Consider the following 25,187-nt stretch of genomic DNA (forward strand, 5'->3'; position numbering starts at 1 on the left):
CTCTTCGTTATGCAATCATGAAAGTTTTCATTCACTCACAGCAAGCCAAAAGCTTGAAAACTGTTAACATCACACACAAAGAATCTAAAAATATATACAGTCAGGTCCATAAATATTGGGACAGCAACACAATTCTGACATTTTTGGCTCTATACACCACCACAATGGATTTGAAATAAAACAAACAAGATGTGCTTTAACTGCAGACTGTCAGCTTTAATTTGAGGGTATTTACATCCAAATCAGGTGAACGGTGTAGGAATTACAACAGTTTGCATATGTGCCTCCCTCTTGTTAAGGGACCAAAAGTAATGGGACAATTGGCTTCTCAGCCGTTCCGTGGCCAGGTGTGTGTTATTCCCTCGTTATCCCATTACAATGAGCAGATAAAAGGTCCAGGGTTCATTTCAAGTGTGCTATTTGCATTTGGAATCTGTTGCTGTCAACTCTCAAGATGAGATCCAAAGAGCTGTCACTATCAGTGAAGCAAGCCATCATTAGGCTGAAAAAACAAAACAAACCCATCAGAGAGATAGCAAAAACATTAGGCGTGGCCAAAACAACTGTTTGGAAAATTCTTAAAAGGAAGGAACGCACCGGTGAGATCAGCAACACCAAAAGACCCGGAAGACCATGGAAAACTGTGGTGGATGAACAAAGAATTCTTTCCCTGGTGAACAAAAGACCCTTCACAACAGTTGAACAGATCAAGAACACTCTCCAGGAGGTAGGTGTATGTGTGTCAAAGTCAACAATCAAGAGAAAACTTTACCAGAGTGAATACAGAGGGTTCACCACAAGATGTAAGCCATTGGTGTGCCTCAAAAACAGGAAGGCCAGATTAGAGTTTGCCAAACGACATCTAAAAAAGCCTTCACAGTTCTGGAACAACATCCTATGGACAGATGAGACCAAGATCAACTTGTACCAGAGTGATGGGAAGAGGAGAGTATGGAGAAGGAAAGGAACTGCTCATGATCCTAAGAGTGCCACCTCATCAGTGAAGCATGGTGGTGGTAGTGTCATGGCGTGGGCATGTATGGCTGCCAATGGAACTGGTTCGCATGTATTTATTGATGATGTGACTGCTGACAAAAGCAGCAGGATGAATTCTGAAGTGTTTCGGGTAATATTATCTGCTCATATTCAGCCAAATGCTTCAGAACTCATTGGACGGCGCTTCACAGTGCAGATGGACAATGACCCAAAGCATACTGCAAAGCAATCAAAGAGTTTTTTTAAGGGAAAGAAGTGGAATGTTATGCAATGGCCAAGTCAATCACCTGACCTGAATCCGACTGAGCATGCATTTCACTTGCTGAAAGGAAAATGCCCCAAGAACAAGCAGGAACTGAAGACAGTTGCAGTAGAGGCCTGGCAGAGCATCACCAGGGATGAAACCCAGCGTCTGGTGATGTCTATGCGTTCCAGACTTCAGGCTGTAATTGACTGCAAAGGATTTGCAACCAAGTATTAAAAAGTGAAAGTTTGATTTATGATTATTATTCTGTCCCATTACTTTTGGTCCCTTAACAAGTGGGAGGCACATATGCAAACTGTTGTAAATCCTACACCGTTCACCTGATTTGGATGTAAATACCCTCAAATTAAAGCTGACAGTCTGCAGTTAAAGCACATCTTGTTTGTTTCATTTCAAATCCATTGTGGTAGTGTATAGAGCCAAAAATGTTAGCATTGTGTTGATGTCCCAATATTTATGGACCTGGCTGTATATATTTTTTTTTATTAAACAATTACTAAAATTCATTGACATACATCCTTAAAACCATTTAAGAAAATGACCAGCCTCCATGCACCCGGCCCTGTCCGTATAAAACGGATCAGCAAAGTACGGATACTCTCCTTGTTCATTCCATATTTTTCTCATCCCCATCAATAGGAAGGGGTATTCTAGTCTGCAATACGGACAATAGGACCTGCACTGCAATTTGCGGAATGGGCACACAGATACTGTCGTGTGCATGACGCCTAAGAGACAAATAACATTTTATATGTCAACTGAGCAGGGGTTATAAAAACCATTTTGATTTTATGATATTAAACTGCGCAATTTTATTTTTTGAAATAGGACATCCACACTGTAAAATGAGTAGTGTTTTTGAGAAATGAAGAATGTGCTAGTATCGGTGCACCACAGCCGGCTTTATGGTTCACAGTTTATCAGTCTTTCTGCTCCAAATGGATAAGAGAAACACAAGAGTGAAGTGCTGTCACATACAAGGCTTAATTGTAACTGTAGTTCTCACTGGTACTTGGGATGCGGTCACCATAAGCCTCGTGTCCTGACGACTCTTTCTCAGCATGGAGATGCTTGGTAGGGCTGAACTGTCTCCCTTTGGCTGAATGCATCTTTTTACTGGCCCTCCCTGTTGGGGACATCTTACCACTGAGTTTCCCTACAAGTAGAAACAAGTTAAGGATTATGGTAATGACGACCATCTCTCTGTAGGTCAAGAATTGCCCGGGGAAAAGGCTCTTTCATTAGATCCGGTGACATACCGGGTCTCTGCTAGGCGGAGGCTTCTGCCTAGCAGTGAGCCTGGTGACGTCACCAGCACCTATGGACAGGCTTTAGCGCTGCCCTGGACTTTAAAACAGCCTAAAGCCTGCCCATCAGTCACCGGCAACACAGCTTCCGCCTAGCAGTGGTTGCAAAATTGTGGGATATCTTTAAAGAGGTTATACAAGACTGAAACAGACCTCCCAAAGCAGCCAACCCACGGTGGAGATCATACCTACCTGGTCACAGCCGCTGGGCTCGATGTCTGCTGCGCTAAAATCAATCTGTCCATGGGGAAGACACGGGACTCCTGCATCACAAGCCGCAGAGGTGACCTGCTCCCCATGTGTCGTGTGACCAGTTGTCAGGACGCAAAGGGAGCAGGTCAACGCTGTTGGTTCTGATTGGCTGCGGCGGTCACGTGTCTCCCCTTCGACAGATGTTGATTGTTGATTTCGGTGTGGCAGGGAGAGGAAGAGCCGGCTTGGGAGCGACATACAACAATGGACCAGGTAAGTATGATCTCCACTGCAGGTCAGCCATTCTTGGAGGTCTGTCTTAGGGTGCATTCACATGATCGTGCCGTGTTTTGCAGGCGGCAAATTGCGTATCTGCATTTTGCGGAACGCACATGGCTGGCACTATATTGAAAATGCCTGTTCTTGTCCACTGATGCAGACAAGAATAGGACATGCTCTATATTTTTTGCAGGGCCGCGGAACGGAACAACAGATGCGGATAGCACACTCTGTGCTGTCCGCATCTTTTGTAGCCCCATTGAAATGAATGGGTCCGCACCCTGTTCTGCAAAATTGCGGAATGGATGTGGACCCATTCATACGGTCGAGTGAATGAGCCCTGACTCTTGGATAACCCATTTAATTGAGATTATTTGGAAATTTTCTATTTGGAAAGTTGTTTCTGTTTGCAGAATCTGGACGTGTTTTTGTGTTGTAGGTGCTTACCTGTAAGTTGCTGACACTCTTCTTTGTGTAGTTCATCCCACGATCTCTTTTTGCACTGTTTGCTACAGGTGTATATACTGTAACAGCGCAAGCATGGGGTAAGCTTGACACCAATAGAACGGCCGCACTGGTAACAGTACTTGAAGGAAGTGCTAAGAAACGGAAGCGCAAAAGATGTCAGCAACGAATGTATTAAAGATCAGCTGTATGTATGACAGCAACAGAAGATCATAAGCCTCACCGTGATGACGTCATGCCTCCTTCACCAGCTGTCACCTTCACGTTTGCCTTGGTGTTTGCCTCTCCTGGTGTAAGACATACAATAAACTCAGATTATTCAGTCTGTGGAGGATCAGTGATTGTAATTTTAAAATGAGCGAAGATCATACTGCTGATACAAAATATATATATATTTTTTTCATTTCAAAATTTGATGCTGGTTAATTCATTTTATATCTTCACAAGGGCTGCCACAGTTTTTCGCAGGGAAAGTGCACCAAAGTTTGAAAGCCTTGGAGAAAAAAAACTGTCATGGAACGAGACATTAATGCTAGAGATTGGGTTGTACAGAGGCCGGCAGGGAACCAGAGACGTGCCAGGGGAATATATAGTGGTTTGTTTTTTTTAAATTACAGATTCTTGGCTGTTTTCCGCAGGGAAATCCGCAAAAATAAAATTAGCTACTACCAAATCTGATACTTGTGAACCTGCCCTAACAGTATAACTGTCTTCTAAGTTCCCACCATGCATTGCTCCATGAGAACAGTAAAATGCTCAATTGACCCTTTTGTCACCAATTTTATGGTGTCCTAAGAGAAAAGCACTAGAAGAGAGGTATATACAGTCTCTCATATAAACTCCCAAAATTCAATAAATAACAACTTTAACCCCAAATTGAGGCAAAAGAGGGAGGTAAAACGTAACTTTTACTAATATAAAGATAAAATCGTAACACTGCACCAAACAAGACATGCAAAACACACATAGGAGTGAATCATGTATGAAATGGTCACCTAAATTGTAGCACAACCATGAGGTATCACAGGGCCCTTTAAATACAATAGAGGGAGAGAAAATTGGAATGATCTCACCAATATAGGTGCTTGATAGCCTTCGGCAGGACTTGGTCATCCACAAGTCCAAGTTCGTATGGTGCGCTGATGTGCTCACATGGATACGATGACGGCATACAGACCATTCGTGTACTCTTGTACTCTTAGATACGGAACAGGCATACGGGCAGGTGGCTCCTGTCTCCTTGTATGGAAAGGACTTCAGGAACAACTAGCCCTATATAACCCTATGTAGAGGGAACGGACTAGAAGTGCCCTGCCCGAAAGGGGTGACCCCGTCCGGATACCTGACCCTAAACCCGGGCAATATCTCTAATAGACCCTATAGGAAGGTTCCCCATAAAATAGTGACAGATCCCCTTAGCAAAATACTGGGTCACTTTCTTTAACTTACCCAGCCATTTTCTTATACTAAACAGATCCAGCGCATAATGATGAGTCCCGAAAATTCAAAAAACTGTAAAGCCCCTTTCACACGGGCGAGTTTTCCGCGCGGGTGCGATGCGTGAGGTGAACGCATTGCACCAGCACTGAATACCGACCCATTCATTTCTATGGGGCTGTGCACATGAGCGGTGATTTTCACGCATCACTTGTGCGTTGCGTGAAAATCGCAGCATGCTCTATATTCTGCATTTATCACGCAACGCAGGCCCCATAGAAGTGAATGGGGCTGTGTGAAAATCGCAAGCATCCGCAAGCAAGTGCGGATGCGGTGCGATTTTCACGCACGGTTGCTAGGAGACGATCGGGATGGAGACCCGATCATTATTATTTTCCCTTATAACATGGTTATAAGGGAAAATAATAGCATTCTTAATACAGAATGCATAGTACAATAGCGCTGGAGGGGTTAAAAAATAAATACATTTATTTAACCCACCTTAATCCACTTGCTCGCGCAGCCCGGTATCTCTTCTGTCTTCTTCTTTGCTGTGTACAGGAAAAGGACCTGTGGCAACGTCACTCCAGTCATCACATGATCTTTTACCATGGTGATGGATCATGTGATGACCGGAGTGACATCACCACAGGTCCTTTTCCTGTACACAGCAAAGAAGAAGACAGAAGAGAAGCCGTGCTGCGCGAGCAAGTGGATTAAGGTGAGTTAAAAAAAAAATATTATTTTTTTTTAACCCCTCCAGCCCTATTGTACTATGCATTCTGTATTAAGAATGCTATTATTTTCCCTTATAACCATGTTTTAAGGGAAAATAATACAATCTACAGAACACCTAACCCAAACCCGAACTTCTGTGAAGAAGTTCGGGTTTGGGTACCAAACATGCAGATTTTTCTCACGCACGTGCAAAACGCATTAAAATGTTTTGCACTCACGCAGAAAAATCACGCATTTTCCCGAAACACAACCGCCTCTTATCCGGGCAAAAAAAATGATGCCCGTGTGAAAGAGGCCTAAGGGCGCATTCACACGATCCGCAAATTGCGGATCCACAAAACACGGATACCAGCTTGTGTGCTCTCCGCAATTTGCGGACCACACATAGCCACTACTATCATACAAAATCCCTATTCTTGTCCGCATTGGCGGACAACAATAGGACATGCTCCATCTTTTTTGCGGGGCCGCAGAACGGAACTACAGATGCGGACAGCACACGGTGTGCTGTCTGCATCTTTTGCAACCCAATTGAAATGAATGGGTCTGCACCAGTTCCGCAAATGCGGACTCATTCATACGATCGTGTGAATGAGCCCTTAATCAGTGGCAGGGAAGGCCAGGAGCTCATGAATATCAGGATCCATCGGCATGAGTTGGAGCTGTTAGAATCTAGCAGCATAAAACTGGTGGTAGATTTTCTTTAAAGGGGTTGTTGTCTCCTATTGCTGTTACTAAGGCGAGCCAGTTGGGAAAAAGCGGAGCGCACTGGTGCTCGTGTGCTCTGCTGTTTCCGAGTCATACCTCGCTGTGCTCTGCAGTTTCCATAGCTTTTATGCACTGTAATGAGAGCTGCTGAAAACCGCAGGGGCTGTTAAGTTGTGATATCGTCATGAGCAAGTAAAAAGGTGCAGCTTACGGACTATGCCCTCCTTTGCCCACTCGTGTTCCTTTGCCAGGGCCGCCTCCCGAGTCAGCTTTCCCAAGTGCTCCAATAGCTGCTTCCGAGCATTGTAAGTGTCGCGCTCCTCTGGTAACAAGGCGTGGTATGGGGTGTGTGCTATTCTCTTGTCCTGCAATACACGAAGAATAGTGCTGTAGCATCAGCTACACAAATTCGGATCATTTGTCATCTACATACACAGAACGTGTTCCTATGAAAAAACTGGGGATGTGATTCCAATGTGGATTTGCTGACCCTCATGTTATGGTGTATTTTACTTCCATTGGCATTTACTAGATCTCTGACTATATCATATGGCGCAGTGTAAATGTCATCACTGCCGCCTGTGGTTGTGGCAAAATCCACAGCATATTTTTATAGCTCCATATGCAGTATGTCCCAATGTACGTCCTCATTGACTTATTGCTTTTCAGAGCAGCAGCCAAGACTGAAGACATAAATTAGCATCTAACATTACACAGATGAATTACCTGGAAGTACTTGAAATAGGCATAATCCGTGGCGGTGCCCAGCGCAGTCCTTTTTCCTCCTCCGATAACAATTGGCATCAGAATATTTGCCCCAGCTTTTATCAGCCTATCCACCTGTCAATTACACAAAGCAGGAATCCAAATAAAAGGTGTACGCACGTGTGCCCGAGCAGCGTGCCATGTCCATTTTTACCACAAATTTCCACTGTTTGTAAATGCGTTTTTTGTCCAAATAGTAATCATATTTGTGATGTACTTTTAGTGTGCACATTAGGAAAGCTCCTGCCCCACCTACTAAATGTGTCCATAGGGTTACATTAGCCTGTCGGAGGCATACATCAGTACATGGCAAAAGACAGGTATGGAATCTGTGTATGGCAAGGCACCCTGTGCGTGACAGATGCCAAGGTACGGTCTGTACAGTCATGGCCGTAAATGTTGGCACCCTGAAATTTTTCATGAAAATGAAGTATTTCTCACAGAAAAGTTTTGCAGTAACAAATGTTTTGCTATACACATGTTTATTCCCTTTGTGTGTATTGGAACAAAACCAAAAAAGGGAGGGAAAAAAGGCAAATTGGACATAATGTCACACCCAACTCCAAAAATTTCAGGTGTGCCAACATTTACGGCCATGACTGTATACTGTATGTGAAATGCAAACTATAAACGTGAAGTGAACAGGGCCTGAAACGCGTTACAAATACATGCTTTACCAGTAATTATTATACGGACAAAAAAACGCTGTCACTCGGGGTACACATATTTTTACATAAGGCACACTATTGTATACTGACACGTGTTAATACTCCCTAAATACCGTATGAAACTTAACATTTGCCTATTAAATGTCCAACATATTTAATGGCAAAATCCACAGGAGAAAGGTGATTGCAGAGTAAATGTTGCTTCCCGTTCTTCAGTAGATCATATTTCTTAAAATATTCTACTTAAATGAGATTCGGTCTCATATATGCAAAGTATATGGATACAGTGAGCGAAGCTTCATAGTCCACCGCTTTTATACGTGTGCCCTGTTACACTACATGGGGGAGAAATGCTGCCTGGCACAGGGTGCGTCCGTATAACTACATATCCCTCCTTGTATATCAACACAACATTTAAATATCCCCAGCATGAAGGGAGTCGTCCGCCTTTTACCATCCTCAGGATAGACTATCAGTAGGGGGTCCGACACCCGACATCAGTAGGGGGGTCCAACACCCTACACCCCTCCGGCGATCAGCTGTTCAGCAATAGCTCTGGCGCCAGAAGCTCTGTCTACTCAGTAGTGGACGAAGCTCGTCACTGAGGGTAATAAGGGCAGCACTTCAGAGATGAACTCGGTCCACTAAAAAATTTGAGGTGTCTGCTTCCAGCAGGGATGTATTGTAGAACAGCCGATCCGCGGAGGGGGGGGGGGGGGGGGGCGGGGGTCAGACCCCAGCCAATCAGCTAGTGATAGCCTATCCCGAGGATAGGCCATCCTTTCATAAAAGACAGACAACCCCTTTTAGTTGTTTTGGCCATTACAGCGCCCATAGCACCGTCCATCCAGTGTCCTCAGAATGGCATACGGTATATCGTGAGATTAAACTATACCTAAAAATGCACATTTATGCAATTCAGGATCAGTGAACCGACATCTGTTATTTAAGTCAGGACTATTCATAATGGCTATTTGTTTTTGAAGCATTTTTCAATTCCCATAAAGATGCCTAAGTGAAAAATGCCTGAAGAAATGCCATACCTAAGCAATGCGGCATTTTGTCCAAAACGCACAAACTGAATGCCAAAAAATGGCATGTAAAATGTAAAAAAAAAAAAAAAAAAAGCTTTGTCTGTAGTGAATTTCATAATTCACTATAGAATTTAGCGCAACATCTGGACGCATTAGTGTTGCGAAAACGGGGGGGCAAAAATGTGACACAAGTGCCACTTTGCGCTAATATTTCTAAATTGTTTGACCTTTTTATGCCACCCTCCTCACTCTTAGAAAACTGCCACACTACACCTTGCTGGCATAGATTTCTTTTTCTGCCGCACAGACCTCACGGGCATACGCCAGCGTTATTAATAGGCTTCTTAATAATTCTGGTGCATCAAACGCCAATGAGGTTATTTTTTATTAAGACCGGCATCAGAGACACGATACATGCCCCCCCTCCCCCCCATATGTGAAACCTGCCTAATAGTGAAATTACATAGACTGATGAAAATAGCCGCCTGTAGCTGGAATAAAACCGCATTTAATAATGCTGAGATAATCCGGTTCTGCTCAGCCAGTGCCCCACAGACAATGTGTTAATTACATGACTGTCTCAGCACGGGTGATACAATTACTGACTCAATTAAATAAATGAACCTAGGGAATGCTCTTAAATTAAAACTATAAATCAAAATAGACGCAACTCTTTTGTGAGCAAATTGTATTGTTAAAGTGTTTGTATGCATTCTCTAAGTGCACATTTACTGGCGGTAACGCTGTGTAGCACCAAGCGCCTGTTATTCCCATGGCACAGTTTCTCCCACACAAGGAAATGTGTCAGCCTTGGTAATTACCTTGTAACACAATAGGGCGCGGAGTCGACAGATCTCTGGTTAACCCCAACAAGGAGGTTTAGCTTTTGCATCATGGGAATTCCCAGGCTACCGTTCCAACAGGGCAAAGGAGTAACAGGAAGGACAAAGCAAGAGGTAATTCCCGTTGAAGGCAGATATCCAGCTCTCCAGGTTGGTAGGATCTCACTCCATACAGTAGTGAATAGAAACTTGGCACGCAAAGGGAGAAATCCTTCACTTGCGCTCTATTTCACAGCAGATACCGTTTTGGTCTGAGAACACTTGGGACCTTCTTCAGAAACGGACTGCTACAGGAGAAAGTAGAACGCAGAGTGTGAAAGTGTATGACCACTGCGTGTATGGCTGATACCAGGGTTGGACTGGGGTTTCTTTGGTCCACTAGAGAGAATTATTTTAGGAGTCCTACCCATATATCATGAATAAAGTCTAATAGGTTTTGAGTCAAATAGACCTTAGTGGCAAGTGAGCAGCCCCAAAGACAGCAAAATAGTTTTTCTTTTTCTCCTGGACCTTTCGGGCCCAATACGGTATGAGAGCCTGGGCCCACCAGAGGATCCTCTGGTACTCTGGTGGGCCAGTCTGACAAGCACCCAGCATCATACAACACTTCACACTGCTGCAAAACTCTGCATTCTACTTTCTCCTGTAGCAATCTGTATCTGAAGAAGGTACAAGTCTTTGAAGCGAAATCTTATATATTTTGGATGGTCATGAAATAAAACAAAAGTGAAGTATTTCTCCCTAGATGAATATATCAACCATTTAGGCTTAGCAAATATATCCTTGCAGCTAAAGTTCTTTTCTTCTCATAAGCCCTCTATAATATAGCCTGGGCCCACCAGAGGATCATCTGGTGGTTAGTTCGACCCTGGCTGACACCCAAGCAGCATTCATATACCACTTCACAGTGCTACAGAACTCTGCGTTCTACTTTCCTGTATCTGAAGAAGGTACAAGTCTTCGAAGCGAAATCTTATATATGTGGTCAGTTTGGATTGTCATGAATAAAAAAAAACCCACAAATGTAGAATTCCTCCCGAGATGGAGATCTCAACCATTTAGGCTTACCAAAGCTATTCTTGCAGCTAAAGTTCTTTTCTTCTCGTAAGCAATATTGACAGCTGTACATAAAGCACTGCCTACCCCTCTGCTGAGAGCCAGGTTAGGGTCTGCTCCATTAGCTAACAGCTCCTTCACAGCCTGAAAAACAGAAAAGAAAGTAAGCCCTGAACAGAACCTACACAACACAAATGACAAATACTACATCACAGACCGGTCACAATAAGATAGACCATCATGATCCACAGATGTTTTCAGGGAAATCTCACCAAGTCATTTCCACTGGCAATGGCCAAGGAGAGAGGAGAGTGACCACTCCATAGGGTGTTGCGATTGGCATTGTGGGCAAGAAGTAAAGAAATGGTATCCCTGGCAAACTGTAAAATCAAAAAGACATTATGACATCTATAGTATCTCCTCAAAAGGGACATGAAAAGCCCAGCGAATCCAAAGTAGACTTCCCATCTAAACCTAACAATAATACCATATAAGAGGTTTGTTATAAGTTTACCTTGTAATTGTCTTCCCGTTCACACGCCACATGCAGGGGGGTACGGCCTCCCTCTTCTGGAACATAGGGGATCTTGTCAAAGTAATTATACAGAGGAAGACCTGATTCAAGGCCGCCTTTCATAGAAAACCCAAGGATCACACCATTGATCTCTGCCTGGAGGAACATTTGACATATTATTCTTCTGCTGCTTACCAGCTTATCGGTGTGTTCTGCACAGTCTGTAAGCACTCCATCTGGGTGACCACCATGAGAATCCATGTAACTACATTTACTGGTAAAAACTATCAATCTATCTAATGGGAAAGCTGTGTTTGATGAAAATCACACGTCTAATGTGTTTAGACCAAGGCTAGTTTCACGCTAGTGGCACAGCCTTTCGGGATAGAATGCTGGGAGTCAGCCGGACAAAAAACGTTGCGTTTGCCAGGTCGTGGCCGGACCTCCGCCGGATCAGCCTGTCGGATCTGTAAACGCTAGTGTGAAACCGGCCTAATATCTTAATAAAGCTGCTTGATGGAGCTTCACTGCTGCTCTTCCAGAACCATTCACACAGTGATGCCACAATTAAAGGGGTTCACCAATCTCAGACATGAATGCCATATCATGAGGATATGCTGTCAAGTCAATATCAGATAGGTGTGGGTCCCACATCTGGGATAGCGCCTATTTCCTGAACAAGGACACCAACATGAAGGAGAACACACTGCGCATGCGCAACACACTCTCTATTCACTGCTATGGGAGTTCAAACATAACCAAGAGAGTGCGCTCAGTTATTTTTGGCAGTCCCATGGCAGTGACCAGAGAGCAAACAAGCATTGCTATCTCTTCATTCACCGTTATGGGACTGCTGGAACTAGGGACCCAGCGCTCTGCTATTTACAGAACTCCTATAGCGGTGAATGGACGGTGAATGCGCTTGTGCTCACTTCTAGGGGCCCGTTACGGAGACAGGAGCAGGGTCCTAGAGGTGGAACCAGCACTAGTGATATGCCATCAATGTTGGATATGGGAATTCCCTGTTAAAGGAGTTGCACAGGATTAGAAAAACATGGTTCTTTTCTTTCAAAAACAGCTCCAAATATTGTCTCTGGTATAGCAAATCAGCTCCACTGAAGTGAATGGGACTGAACTGCAATACCATAAAGAACCTGTGAATAGTGGTGGCGCTGTCTTTTTTTTTTAAGACGCAGACATTGTTTTTCTAATCCTGTACAACTCCTTTAAGAAGCTGGAATGTGACAAGGAGCTTCTCCACCAAGATCTTCAATAAAACTAATATTTCTTGCTTATGAACTGGATGGCAGAAGGTTGTATAGCCAGTGGCTGAGGTATCAATAGAAGGACCTTTCACAGTTACTGCCCATATATATGATATTTGATAAATGCACCTACTAAGCTCAGTTTGCAATATGTTCACAGAGCCATATGAGCCAACAATTTACTTCCGTCAAGGAAGCACTTAAGAAATTGAGATTAAGGAGAAGTGAGAAAAAGCACATCTCCTTAGAAAAGCAGTAAAAAGCCTGACAGACACAAGTAAAACACACAGCACTTAAAGGGGTTTTGCCACTTCAGCAAATAGCATTTATTAAGCAGAGAAAGTTTCCATGGTCACGACCACCCTGCAGTCCAGCAGCATGGCTGTGCTTCCACACTATAGAGCTCCCACCGTCCCCGCCACCAGAGAGGCTGGCATTTTTTCCTACAGTGTGCAAGCACGACCGCCACTGCTGGATGGCAGGGTGGTTGTGACTATGGAAATGAGCAGTGTATAACTTGATGGAAAAATGAATCCAGCCACCAAAGGAAGCAATATTGATAATAACAATACATTAGAAAGTGCCTTGCATTAAAGTGTAACTGCCATTTCACTACCAAACATGAAGTTCCTAACATATGTGATGCTGAAGGGAAGATATTCATGAAGCTTTATTTTACCTTTCCGATGTCTGTATTCAGCCCTTAACAACCCTATTTCTCTGTGCCTCTATTTCAGCATCTTCCTAAGATGGCTTTTGCCGCACTTCATGTGGTGATCTTTGCCATGTCCTTGAGGCCATCCTGTATTTCCCTCACTTCCCTTAAGCCCTTGCTCTCCTCACATGAACTAGCAGGACCAATCAGAATGCAGATAACTTCCCCCAGAGCAGTGTGTATCATCTCACATACAGCTAACCAGAGACAGACAAGACCAATCAGAATGCAGATAACTTCCCCCACTACCCCAGAGCAGTATGTATCCTCTCACATACAGCTAATCAGAGACAGACAAGACCAATCAGAATGCAGATAACCTCCCCCACTACCCCAGAGCAGTGTGTATCCTCTCACATACAGCTAACCAGACAGACAAGAACAATTAGAATGCAGATAACTTCCCCCACTACCCCAGAGCAGTGTGTATCCTCTCACTTACAGCTAATCAGAGACAGACAAGACCTATCAGAATGCAAATAACTTCCCCCACAGCAGTGTGTATCCTCTCACATACAGCTAACTAGAGACAGATAAGGCCAATCAGAATGCAGAAAACTTCCCGCACTACTCCAGAGCAGTATGTATCCTCTCACATACAGCTAATCAGAGACAGACAAGACCAATCAGAATGCAGATAACTTCCCCCACAGCAGTGTGTATCCTTTCACATACAGCTAACTAGAGACAGACAAGACCAATCAGAATGCAGATAACTTCCCCCACAGCAGTGTGTATCCTCTCACATACAGCTAACTAGAGACAAGCCCTGCAATTACTTGAAATCAGTAAGCATTTGTTTTAGACTCTTAATAGTCACATTAAAAGGTTTTTTAGGAACCATTTTGGGGTATATATAGTCTATTAAATATCACACACATTTCCATATATTTTTCTCAACTTCTGCAGCCTGTCAGCTCTGCAACTGCTCCCTCATTCTCCTCCACACTAACAGGGAGGAAGGGAGGCTGCTTTGACTGGTCATATCTCTGGAGACAATACCAGAATGATGGCAATATGTTTGGTACAGGGAAGATATCACTGATAGGGATCGGGATGCTGTGAATGAAGCTGAAAGTGAAAGCAAAAGCAGAAAGTGAAAGCAAAAGCAGTTGCATGTTTCTAGCTGCTACCAATCAGGAGATATCACCATCTAAAGCAGGCCTTCCCCCTCCACTTTCTGTCCAAGCCCAGCTCAAAGTCACTCAGGGCTATGCTCCTCCTCCCAGTGCTCTCCCCAGTACTCAGGGATGTGCTCCTCCTCCCAGTGCTCTCCCCAGTACTCAGGGCTGTGCTCCTCCTCCCAGTGCTCTCTCCAGTACTCAGGGCTGTGCTCTTCCTCCCAGTGCTCTCTCCAGAACTCAGGGCTGAGCTCCTCCTCCCAGTGCTCTCCCCAGTACTCAGGGCTGAGCTCCTTCTCCCAGTGCTCTCCCCAGTACTCAGGGCTGAGCTCCTCCTCCCAGTGCTCTCCCCAGTACTCAGGGATGAGCTCCTCCACCCACTGCTCTCCCTAGTAAGGGCTGTGCTCCTCCTCCCAGTGCTCTCCCCAGTACTCAGGGATGTGCTCCTCCTCCCAGTGCTCTCCCCAGTACTCAGGGCTGAGCTCCTCCTCCCAGTGCTCTCCCCAGTACTCAGGGCTGTGCTCCTCCTCCCAGTGCTCTCTCCAGTACTCAGGACTGAGCTCCTCCTCCCAGTGCTCTCCCCAGTACTCAGGGCTGTGCTCCTCCTCCCAGTGCTCTCTCCAGTACCCAGGGATGTGCTCTTCCTCCCAGTGCTCTCCCCAGTACTCAGGGCTGAGCTCCTCCTCCCAGTGCTCTCCCCAGTACTCAGGGCTGAGGTCCTCCTCCTAGTGCTCTCCCCAGTACTCAGGGCTGAGGTCCTCCTCCTAGTGCTCTCCCCAGTACTCAGGGCTGTGCTCCTCCTCCCAGTGCTCTCTCCAGTACTCAGGGCTGTGCTCTTCCTCCCAGTGCTCTCTCCAGTACTCAGGGCTGAGCTCCTCCTCCCAGTGCTCTCCCCAGTACTCAGGGCTGAGCTCCTCCTCCCAGTGCTCTCCCCAGTACTCAGGGATGAGCTCCTCCACCCACTGCTCTCCCTAGTAAGGGCTGTGCTCCTCCTCCCAGTGCTCTCCCCAGTACTCAGGGATGTGCTCCTCCTCCCAGTGCTCTCCCCAGTACTCAGGGCTGAGCTCCTCCTCCCAGTGCTCTCCCCAGTACTCAGGGCTGAGCTCCTCCTCCCAGTGCTCTCTCCGGTACTCAGGACTGAGCTCCTCCTCCCAGTGCTCTCCCCAGTACTCAGGGCTGTGCACCTCCTCCCAGTGCTCTCTCCAGTACCCAGGGATGTGCTCTTCCTCCCAGTGCTCTCCTCAGTACTCAGGGCTGAGCTCCTCCTCCCAGTGCTCTCCCCAGTACTCAGGGCTGAGGTCCTCCTCCTAGTGCTCTCCCCAGTACTCAGGGCTGTGCTCCTCCTCCCAGTGCTCTCTCCAGTACTCAGGGCTGTGCTCTTCCTCCCAGTGCTCTCTCCAGTACTCAGGGCTGAGCTCCTCCTCCCAGTGCTCTCCCCAGTACTCAGGGCTGAGCTCCTCCTCCCAGTGCTCTCCCCAGTACTCAGGGCTGAGCTCCTCCTCCCAGTGCTCTCCCCAGTACTCAGGGATGAGCTCCTCCTCCCAGTGCTCTCCCTAGTAAGGGCTGTGCTCCTCCTCCTAGTGCTCTCCCCAGTACTCAGGGCTGAGCTCCTCTTCCCAGTGCTCTCCCCAGTACTCAGGGCTGAGCTCCTCTTCCCAGTGCTCTCCCCAGGGATGAGCTCCTCCTCCCAGTGCTCTCCCCAGTACTCAGGGCTGAGCTCCTCCTCCCAGTGCTCTCCCCAGGGCTGAGCTCCTCCTCCCAGTGCTCTCCCCAGTACTCAGGGAAGAGCTCCTCTTCCCAGTGCTCTCCCCAGGGCTGAGCTCCTCCTCCCAGTGCTCTCCCCAGTACTCAGGGCTGAGCTCCTCCTCCCAGTGCTCTCCCCAGTACTCAGGGCTGAGCTCCTCTTCCCAGTGCTCTCCCCAGGGCTGAGCTCCTCCTCCCAGTGTTCTCCCATTCTCATGTTTATATCAGAGAGGAGACGGCTTGCACATGACAACGCTGTGAGAAGAGGCTGCTCAATGTGAATGTGACACACTTTTCTGGGTGTTATTATGAGGTGAAACTTAAAATGATTAAATTTGAAATCACAAAAGCACTTACACAGCAGGGTGTACTATACCATTAGAGTATAAAAAAAAATAACGGCAGTTACACTTTAACTTTCTCTATATAATAAATGGATGCGGACAGCACATATAACATTTGTGAGCTGTTCAAATTTTTTTGCGGCCCCATAAAAATGAATGGGTCCGCTTTTGATCCATGAAAAATGCAAACCGAAAATACGTTCATGTGCATGAGGCCTAAGTGTGTATACATATGTACATAGCTCTCAGTCACCAATAGGTCTTAAAGGGGTTGTTTCACTTCAGCAAGTGGCATTTATCACTTACTAATTGTATTGTGATTTGTGACTACAAATGGTAAAGATACAATTTATGTGACTGTATGTCATCCACAGAAGCGCAGGCTCAAATAGTGCTCTACAAAATCTGTTCTTGGGGGGAATAAGGGGGCGGACACACACAAAAAGAGGTTCTCCGGAATTCAGATGAAGCACTAAAATAAGTCAAGTCTGTATTAGACACCTAAAGGGTTACTGAATTTTTGGGAAAAACCTTTGGTGTGTCATAGAGACATATCAAAAGTTCTAATTAGTGGGGGTCTGAGTGCCAAGACCCCCACTGATCGCTAGACGAGGAGAGAGAAGCGCTCACATATCGTGCTCTCTCCCCTTGTTGCAAGGAGAGAGACTGCAATACAACAGTGCTTCTCTCTCCTCATTCTATGGATTGGTGGGGGTCTCAGCACTCGGACCCCCGCCAATCAAAACTTTTTATATGTCTCTATTGATCGGGTTACTTTGTGGCACAATTTTGGAGCAAAATAACGCCTCCTAGGACATGCCTCTTCCCTCTATGCCGCACCCATTGGCAAGTTAGTAACAGTGGATTTTTACACAAATTTTGGCACACTTTCTGGCAATGTTTAGGTTCATTCACATTGGTACATGTGGGCCAGTGTATTTTGTGTCACAGTCCACATGATATTGCTCTACTGAAGTTTAGTCCACACACAGGACTGACTGGTGGACAGCAGAAGCGTGGGAACAGTGCTAGATTTGGATAAGTTTTAAGCTAAATTATTGTTTTTAGGATAGGTTCACACTTGTGTTTACCTGATCCGGTACGCTGTTCCTGCAGAGAACAGTCAGCCGGAGTTCACAGGTCTGGCCTAGCCAGATACTGTAGTTCACCAGCGGACCCCATTGACTATAATGGGATGCGGCGGGGATACGGCCACTTCCAGCATCAGTGCTGGGTCTTGGCTGGACAAAAACTGTATCCCAATATATTCAGTGGGGTCCTGCAATGAACGGCAGTATCCGGATAGGCCACATCCAGAGAACACTGGCAGGATGTTCTTTGCCGGAACAGCCTGCTGGATCAGGTAATCAGGTAAACATGTTAACCTACCCTTATTTTGCCAATTTAAATTTTATATACCCTAAAGAAGGCTATATATTAGTCAATATTAATCAAATGAATGCATTTATAAAAACTTGGAGAACACCTTAAAGGGGTTGTCCCACGAAAAATATTCTACAGTTTTCAAACCATCACCTGGATCTGAATACTTTTCTAATTGCATGTAATAAAAAATTTAGCATAACCACTGAGCTATACAATAAAATGTGTCTGTATAGCGCCACCTGCAGTTTTTTTTTCCATATTTCTTTGACCTGCTCAGTGAGAAGGCCGCACATGCTCAGCTTCATCCTTCAACTGCCTCCTGAGCTGTGATAGGGAGAGCTGAGACACGCCCCCTTAGCTGCAGCAGAGAAGACACGCCCCTTGAGCTGTCAGCTTGATATAAATCTAGCAGATCAATGACTGGGGAGATCTCTGGACCCATGTGAGGTACAGGGCTGGTTCTAGCTTTGTTAAAAAGAGATTGTCATGCACTATATGATGTCTGATTTTCATTTTTTACATTAGTCATGGGATAACTCCTTTAAGTCAATTCATATAAATCTGTAAATCTCATAGTTACTGGCAACTCAATCACATTTCATAGATAATCCATTTTTATTAGATAAGGAGTATACCTATATTTAATTTATTCTCATAGGAAAAAAATTAAACTGTTCTCTGAATATTGGTGCAAACATCACAATTAAGAGTCACAAGCCAAATAAGAGACTTCCCAATATACTGAAATAGTAGAGTCACATATCATGAGGTTGGAGACATAGTAGACAGTCTGACAGGCTCCGGAAATGTCTTCCAGCCGTGTTAATCTATGGGGATTATTATCCAGTAGATATGACACCACAAAGAACACTCATGGAGCCTACAAACTGTGCACCACGCCGTTCTCCGGGAGTTTTATCTCCGGATAAACATGGCTATATCTGACACTAATCTGCCTTCATTGATGGAGACCGACCGTCGCCTCCACAGATCTTCTACGAATGAACACAAGAAAATCTCCAAGGAACATCTGATCTGCGTGCTCCATCTTTATGTGACAGACGTGTCTTGGCGGTGTGCGCTATATTTATCTCCTGCACGCTAATGAGATGTCCCCGTGAGGATAAGCAGAGCTAATATACCATACCCTGTCATGATCATACACGTAGTCCTCATCCTCGGCGCTAGCATTCGGATCTGAGGGAACATGCAGCAGAATCTCGGTGATCCGGATGCCTTCAGCCACTGGCAAGGCTGCTGCTATGTGTAGAGGGGTGAGAGAGCCATGCTGCGGGATAAAATATATCGTCACATTATTCCTAACACTGTCATCCCCTCAGCTAAATGACATCTGCAGTAATACTCATCAGGCGTTGATGATCCGCACCGTGATGAGACCATTATTGATTGAGAACTGGGACAGGAGAAGAGACGCATGTGATTTAATCATTCAATTCATCACCGTCAAAATTATCTATATGGTTCTTTAGAGAAGTGGACGTGCCTAAGGCTCAAGAAAGCGCACAATAGGGTGGTACGTTCGATTAGATGGTAACAAAGGTGTACACTAAAGGCTCACCTTCTGCTAATATAGGCACAACCCTATTGAAGGCTTGTCACACAAGAGTCGGTCCTTGGGTGTGCTGCCGCAGGTCGGGGTTCCTTCAGAAGGGATGTCCAGTCCCTCCGGAAAGGTGCTTTAGGTAAAAACCTGATGAAGGGGATCTGAACTCCCCGAAACGCGTTGTTTTTACTTGTGCCCATTTTTTATGGAATAAAGAAACCTTTCTTCATCCAAGACTGTCTGACTAATGTACGGTAGAAGCCATCGATTAAAAATATGTGGCGCTGGAAGCAAAGTCTATGGAGGAGAGGGCCACAGTCCAATAATTCCCATCACAGTACCTAATATTTTCTAATGACTGGATTTAGCGGCTAAGGCTACTTTCACACTTTCTTTTTGTGAGGATCCGTCATGAACGGATCCGTTCAGATAATGCAAAGGTCTGCATCTATTCAGAACGGATCCGTTTGTATTATCCTTAACATAGCCAAGACGGATCCGATTTGAACACCATTGAAAGTCAATAGAGGACGGATCAGTTTTCTATTGTGCCAGATTGTGTCTGTGAAAACGGATCTGTCCCTATTGACTTACATTGTGTGTCAGAACGGATCCGTTTGGCTCTGTTTCATCAGACGGACAACAAGCAGCGTTTTGGTGTCCGCCTCCAAAGCGGAATGGAGACTGAACTAATGCAAACTGATGCTTTCTGAGCGGATCCTTTTCCATTCAGAATGCATTAGGGCAAAAGTCATCCGTTTTGGACCGCTTGTGAGATCCCTGAACGAATCTCAGAAACGGAAAGCCAAAACGCAAGTGTGAAAGTAGCCTTAGCCTCTCACAGTGGTGTCAGGCAGGTATATATATATATGTGTGTGTGTGTGTATATAGCCCAATGGGATCAGACTATTGCCTAAATATGTAAATATACTGTATATATATCATATCATGTTACTAATGACCATGTAGGGTCTATGAACAAGGCGATGTTACACAGAATTGTGCTACGGAAAAGGGACAGAAGAAGAGACATAGCAAAGCAAAAACTAGACAGGGCTCAAAATCTAAGAAACAATGGGGATTTATCAATGCTAGCACACAATGCAAGCGGCGCACCGTATCCCTCCCCCATGCAGCGTCTTCGACATTCATCGCTGTGCTGATGGCTAAAACTATTTCAGGATGATTCTGACTTATCACCACAGAAAACAATCTGAAGCCTGTCTACATATACTATAGGTATTTGTAGGAGAAAGATCTGCAGGGGGCTTCCCAAATGCGGCCTTCAGTCCAATCCAGGCGACATATTTTGTTAAAAGGAGTCCACTTCAGTATCCAGTAGAGACGCAGTACAGGATAGAGGCTCGCCGGCAGTTCTCTTATATACTGCACATCAGTTTCCCATACTGCGCCTGCGCAGGATACTGGAGAACACGGCGCAGTGCGAGACTTTAGGAGAAGCCAGTGTCAGGCGTGATGATGCTTTCACTGCCTGGTCCTGTAAATCAAAGTGCAGAGAGCACGGCAGTTGCAGAGAGATCAGAGACTCTAGGAGTAACGGCAAAGCCCCCATTGTTCCTAGAGGCTCATTTGCATATATGAAAACTTCTCAATGCGGGCACATATGAACACAGGACCAACACAGATGCCTTCAGCTGCCAAGCGCACATGTAACAGGTCAGCCAGTGTCATAGGGACAAAACTGCTGACAGATGCCCCTTAACCCCTTAAGGACATAGGGCGTACCGGTACGCCCTGTTTCCCGAGTCCTTAAGGACACAGGACGTACCGGTACGTCCTAACTTTAAATAGGCATTGCGGCGCCCCAGGGGTTAATCTGAACAGGATGCCGGCTGAAATCATTCAGCCGGCATCCTGTCACAACGCCAGGACCCCCCCCCCCCCCCCCCCCGTGTCGGCGATCGCAGCAAACCGCAGGTCAATTCAGACCTGCGGTTTGCTGCGCTTTTTGCAGTTTCTGATCCCCGCGGTCCCTGACCGCGGGGATCAGAAACTTTAGAGTGCCTAAATTAGAGATTTTCACCCCCCCCCGCACCCCTGCACGATTTGATGGCGGCGGGTGGTGCAGGGGGGGTGTCGCAGGCGGTGGGGGCATTGCGGGAGGAGGGCGGCAGGCGGGATCGCGATCCCCCACCCGCCTCCCCTTGAGTAATCGTTGGCGTCTAGTGGGTTATACCAGGGTGCCAGCACATTGCTGACACCCTGGTATAAACGGCTGACATCTGTGCAGATGTCAGCCGTTTAACCCTTTCCATACCGCGGTCCGTACAGACCGCTGTATGGAAAAGGTTAACTGTCATCGGTCAGGGAGCTCCCTCCCTCTCCCATCGGGGGGCTGCTGTGCCTTTGCAGCCCCCCCGATGGAGAGTGAGAGAGCCCCCAGGCAGCCCCGTCTTCACCCTTCCCCGCCTGCGAAGTTGTGGCAGACGGGGAAGGTTCCCATGGCAACAGGACGCCTGCTCAGGCGTCCTGCTGTCCATGGTGCTGAACAGATCTATGCTAAAAGCATAGATCTGTTCAGTGTAAGTATAATACAGTACAGAACCCTATAGGGTTCTGTACTGTATTTTACAGACATCAGACCCACTGGATCTTCAAGAAACAAGTGGGTCTGGGTCAAAAAAAATGTAAAAAAAAGTGAAAAAAGTTAAGATAAAAAAAAAAACATTTATCACTGAATAAAAATAAAAAATAAAATACACTACACATATTAGGTATCGCCGCGTTCGTAACGACCTGATCTATAAAACGGTCATGTTACTTTCCCCGCGCGGTTACCGCCATAAAAATAAAAGAATAAAAACTATGAGAAAATTGAAATTTTGCCCACCTTACTTCCCAAAAAAGGTAATAAAAGTGATCAAAAAAGTCGCATGTACGCCAAAATAGTACCAATCAAACAGTCATCTCATCCCGCAAAAAATGAGACCCTACTCAAGATAATCGCCCAAAAACTGAAAAAACTATGGCTCTTAGACTATGGAAACACTAAAACATGATTTTTTTTTGTTTCAAAAATAAAATCATTGTGTAAAACTTACATAAATAAAAATAAAGTATACATATTAGGTATCGCCGTGTCCGTATCGACCGGCTCTATAAAAATATCACATGACCTAACCCCTCAGGTGACCACTGTAAAAAAATAAAAAAAAAAGTGTAAAAAAAGCAATTTTTTGCCATCTTACGTCACAAAAAGTGTAATAGCAAGCGATCAAAAATTCATATGCACCCCAAAATAGTGCCAATCAAACCGTCATCTCATCCCGCAAAAAATTAGACCCTACTCAAGATAATCGCCCAAAAACTGAAAAAACTATGGCTCTTAGACCATGGAGACACAAAAAAAATTTGGGTTTTAAAAATGAAGTTATTGTATAAAACGTACATAAATAAAAAAAATTGTATACATATTAGGTATCGCCGCGTCCATGACAACCTTCTCTATAAAATTACCACATGATCTAACCTACAAAAAAAAAAACCTGCCAAAAAAGCTATTTCTTGTTACCTTGCCGCACAAAATGTGTAATATAGAGCAAACAAAAATCATATGTACCCTAAACTAGTACCAACAATACTGCCACCCTATTCCGTACTTTCTAAAATGGGGTCACTTTTTTTGAGTTTCTACTCTAGGGGTGCATCAGGGGGCTTCAAATGGGACATGGTGTCAAAAAAACAGTCCAGCAAAATCTGCCTTCCAAAAACCGTATGGCATTCCTTTCCTTCTGCGCCCTGCCGTGTGCCCGTACAGCAGTTTACGACCACATGTGGGGTGTTTCTGTAAACTACACAATCAGGGCCATAAATAATGAGTTTTGTTTGGCTGTTAACCCTTGCTTTGTAACTGGAAAAAAAATATTAAAATGGAAAATCTGCCAAAAAAGTGAAATCTTTAAATTGTATCTCTATTTTCCATTAAATCTTGTGCAACATCTAAAGGGTTAATTAACAAAGTTTGTAAAATCAGTTTTGAATACCTTGAGGGGTGTAGTTTCTTAGATGGGGTCACTTTTATGGAGTTTCTACTCTAGGGGTGCATCAGGGGGGCTTCAAATGGGACATGGTGTCAAAAAACCAGTCCAGCAAAATCTGGCTTCCAAAAACCATACGGCGCACCTTTCACTCTACGCCCCGCTGTGTGGCCGTACAGTAGTTTACGGCCACATATGGGGTGTTTCTGTAAACGGCAGAGTCAGGGCAATAAAGATACAGTCTTGTTTGGCTGTTAACCCTTGCTTTGTTAGTGGAAAAAATGGGTTAAAATGGAAAATTAAGCAAAAAAATGAAATTCTCAAATTTTATCCCCATTTGCCAAAAACTCTTGTGCAACACCTAAGGGGTTAACAAAGTTTGTAAAATCCGTTTTGAATAACTTGAGGGGTGTAGTTTATAGAATGGGGTCATTTTTGGGCGGTTTCTATTATGTAAGCCTCGCAAAGTGACTTCAGAGCTGTAGTGGTCCCTAAAAATTGGGTTTTTGAAAATTTCTGAAAAATTTCAAGATTTGCTTCTAAACTTCTAAGCCTTGTAACATCCCCAAAAAATAAAATATCATTCCCAAAATAATTCAAACATGAAGTAGACATATGGGGAATGTTAAGACATCACAATTTTGGGGGGTATTACTATGTATTACAGAAGTAGAGAAACTGAAACTTTGAAATTTGCAAATTTTACAAAATATTTGGTAAATTAGGTATTTTATTATGCAAAAAATTAATTTTTTTGACTTCATTTTACCAGTGTCATGAAGTACAATATGTGACGAAAAAACAATCTCAGAACGGCCTGGATAAGTCAAAGTGTTTTAAAGTTATCACCACTTAAAGTGACACTAGTCAGATTTGCAAAAAATGGCCTGGTCCTAAGGTGTAAAAAGGCTGTGTCCTCAAGGTGAAATAAGGCCGTGTCCTTAAGGGGTGGGTTTTTCCACCTAACCACAAGATGGAGAAGCGAATGGAGCGGTGGTCATGAAGGCGCGCCACCTCTGCATTCAGAAACAAGATCCAGGTTCTTGAAATCAGTTTGGACCCCCGGAGACCACATATTTATTACGTGTCCTGTGGACAGGAGGTAAATGTTGTTAGTGGGTAAACCTATTTATGTGTAATGACCAGTAAGGTTGTCTAAGGAACCAACACTAGTAAAATAGATCATTAAAGATGCTTCTCACGTTACAGGGCTAAGATTAGCCCCCGATTTCATATTGAAATTAGACCCAGGATTTAGAGTAATGGCAGGTTCACACGACCTGATTGTCGAGCAGATTATGGGGGACGAATATTCCTACAAACGTTCCCAATAATCTGGCTGTCTAAAGGTGCAGCAGATCACCCCACGACTGAGCGAAACGCTCATTCAGGGGGTGAACCAGCGTGGCTGGGGTATAGACACAGATTGCCCCCTGAGATCGGAGCTTACTGCTGATGAATATTAATATTTCTACCATCAGATATTAATAGTGGATATAAGGCTGGGTTCACATCCCATTTTTCCCATCCTTTTAACATATACGTTAAACGGATGCCATACAGAGCTCCATTGTAAAAAAAAAAAAACATATAATTTTTTTACCGGACTGTGCAGGTGTGCTGCGTTTTTTGTATCCTTTTTTTGTAACGTATACGTCAAACGGAAGGCTAAAACATGATGTGGACCCACCCTTAACGTTGGTCTTTATTATTAGTAACATTATTTCCTTTTTTATCCCATTATTTAATTTCCCCAATATAAAAAATACAGACATTCCTGGCATC

General features: G+C 44.8%; 1 protein-coding gene across 1 annotated transcript in view; it reads right to left on the reverse strand.

Annotated features, from left to right (window-relative positions):
- Positions 1 to 1,779: 1,779 nt before the first annotated feature.
- ANKMY1 (ankyrin repeat and MYND domain containing 1) overlaps positions 1,780 to 25,187 on the reverse strand; it is a 52,565-nt gene continuing 29,157 nt past the window's right edge. Inside the window, exons 9-17 of the mRNA XM_044291374.1 lie at positions 18,988 to 19,128; positions 11,267 to 11,422; positions 11,025 to 11,132; positions 10,765 to 10,896; positions 7,114 to 7,227; positions 6,599 to 6,752; positions 3,728 to 3,791; positions 3,487 to 3,638; positions 1,780 to 2,417 (exon numbers count right to left, since the gene is read on the reverse strand). Coding sequence (XP_044147309.1) covers positions 2,245 to 2,417; positions 3,487 to 3,638; positions 3,728 to 3,791; positions 6,599 to 6,752; positions 7,114 to 7,227; positions 10,765 to 10,896; positions 11,025 to 11,132; positions 11,267 to 11,422; positions 18,988 to 19,128 — 1,194 coding nt within the window. The 3' untranslated portion in view covers positions 1,780 to 2,244. The remainder of the gene's footprint in view (positions 2,418 to 3,486; positions 3,639 to 3,727; positions 3,792 to 6,598; positions 6,753 to 7,113; positions 7,228 to 10,764; positions 10,897 to 11,024; positions 11,133 to 11,266; positions 11,423 to 18,987; positions 19,129 to 25,187) is intronic.

This window comes from Bufo gargarizans, chromosome 4 (assembly GCF_014858855.1).
Source record: "Bufo gargarizans isolate SCDJY-AF-19 chromosome 4, ASM1485885v1, whole genome shotgun sequence".
In the NCBI taxonomy this organism is placed as follows: Eukaryota; Metazoa; Chordata; class Amphibia; order Anura; family Bufonidae; genus Bufo; species Bufo gargarizans.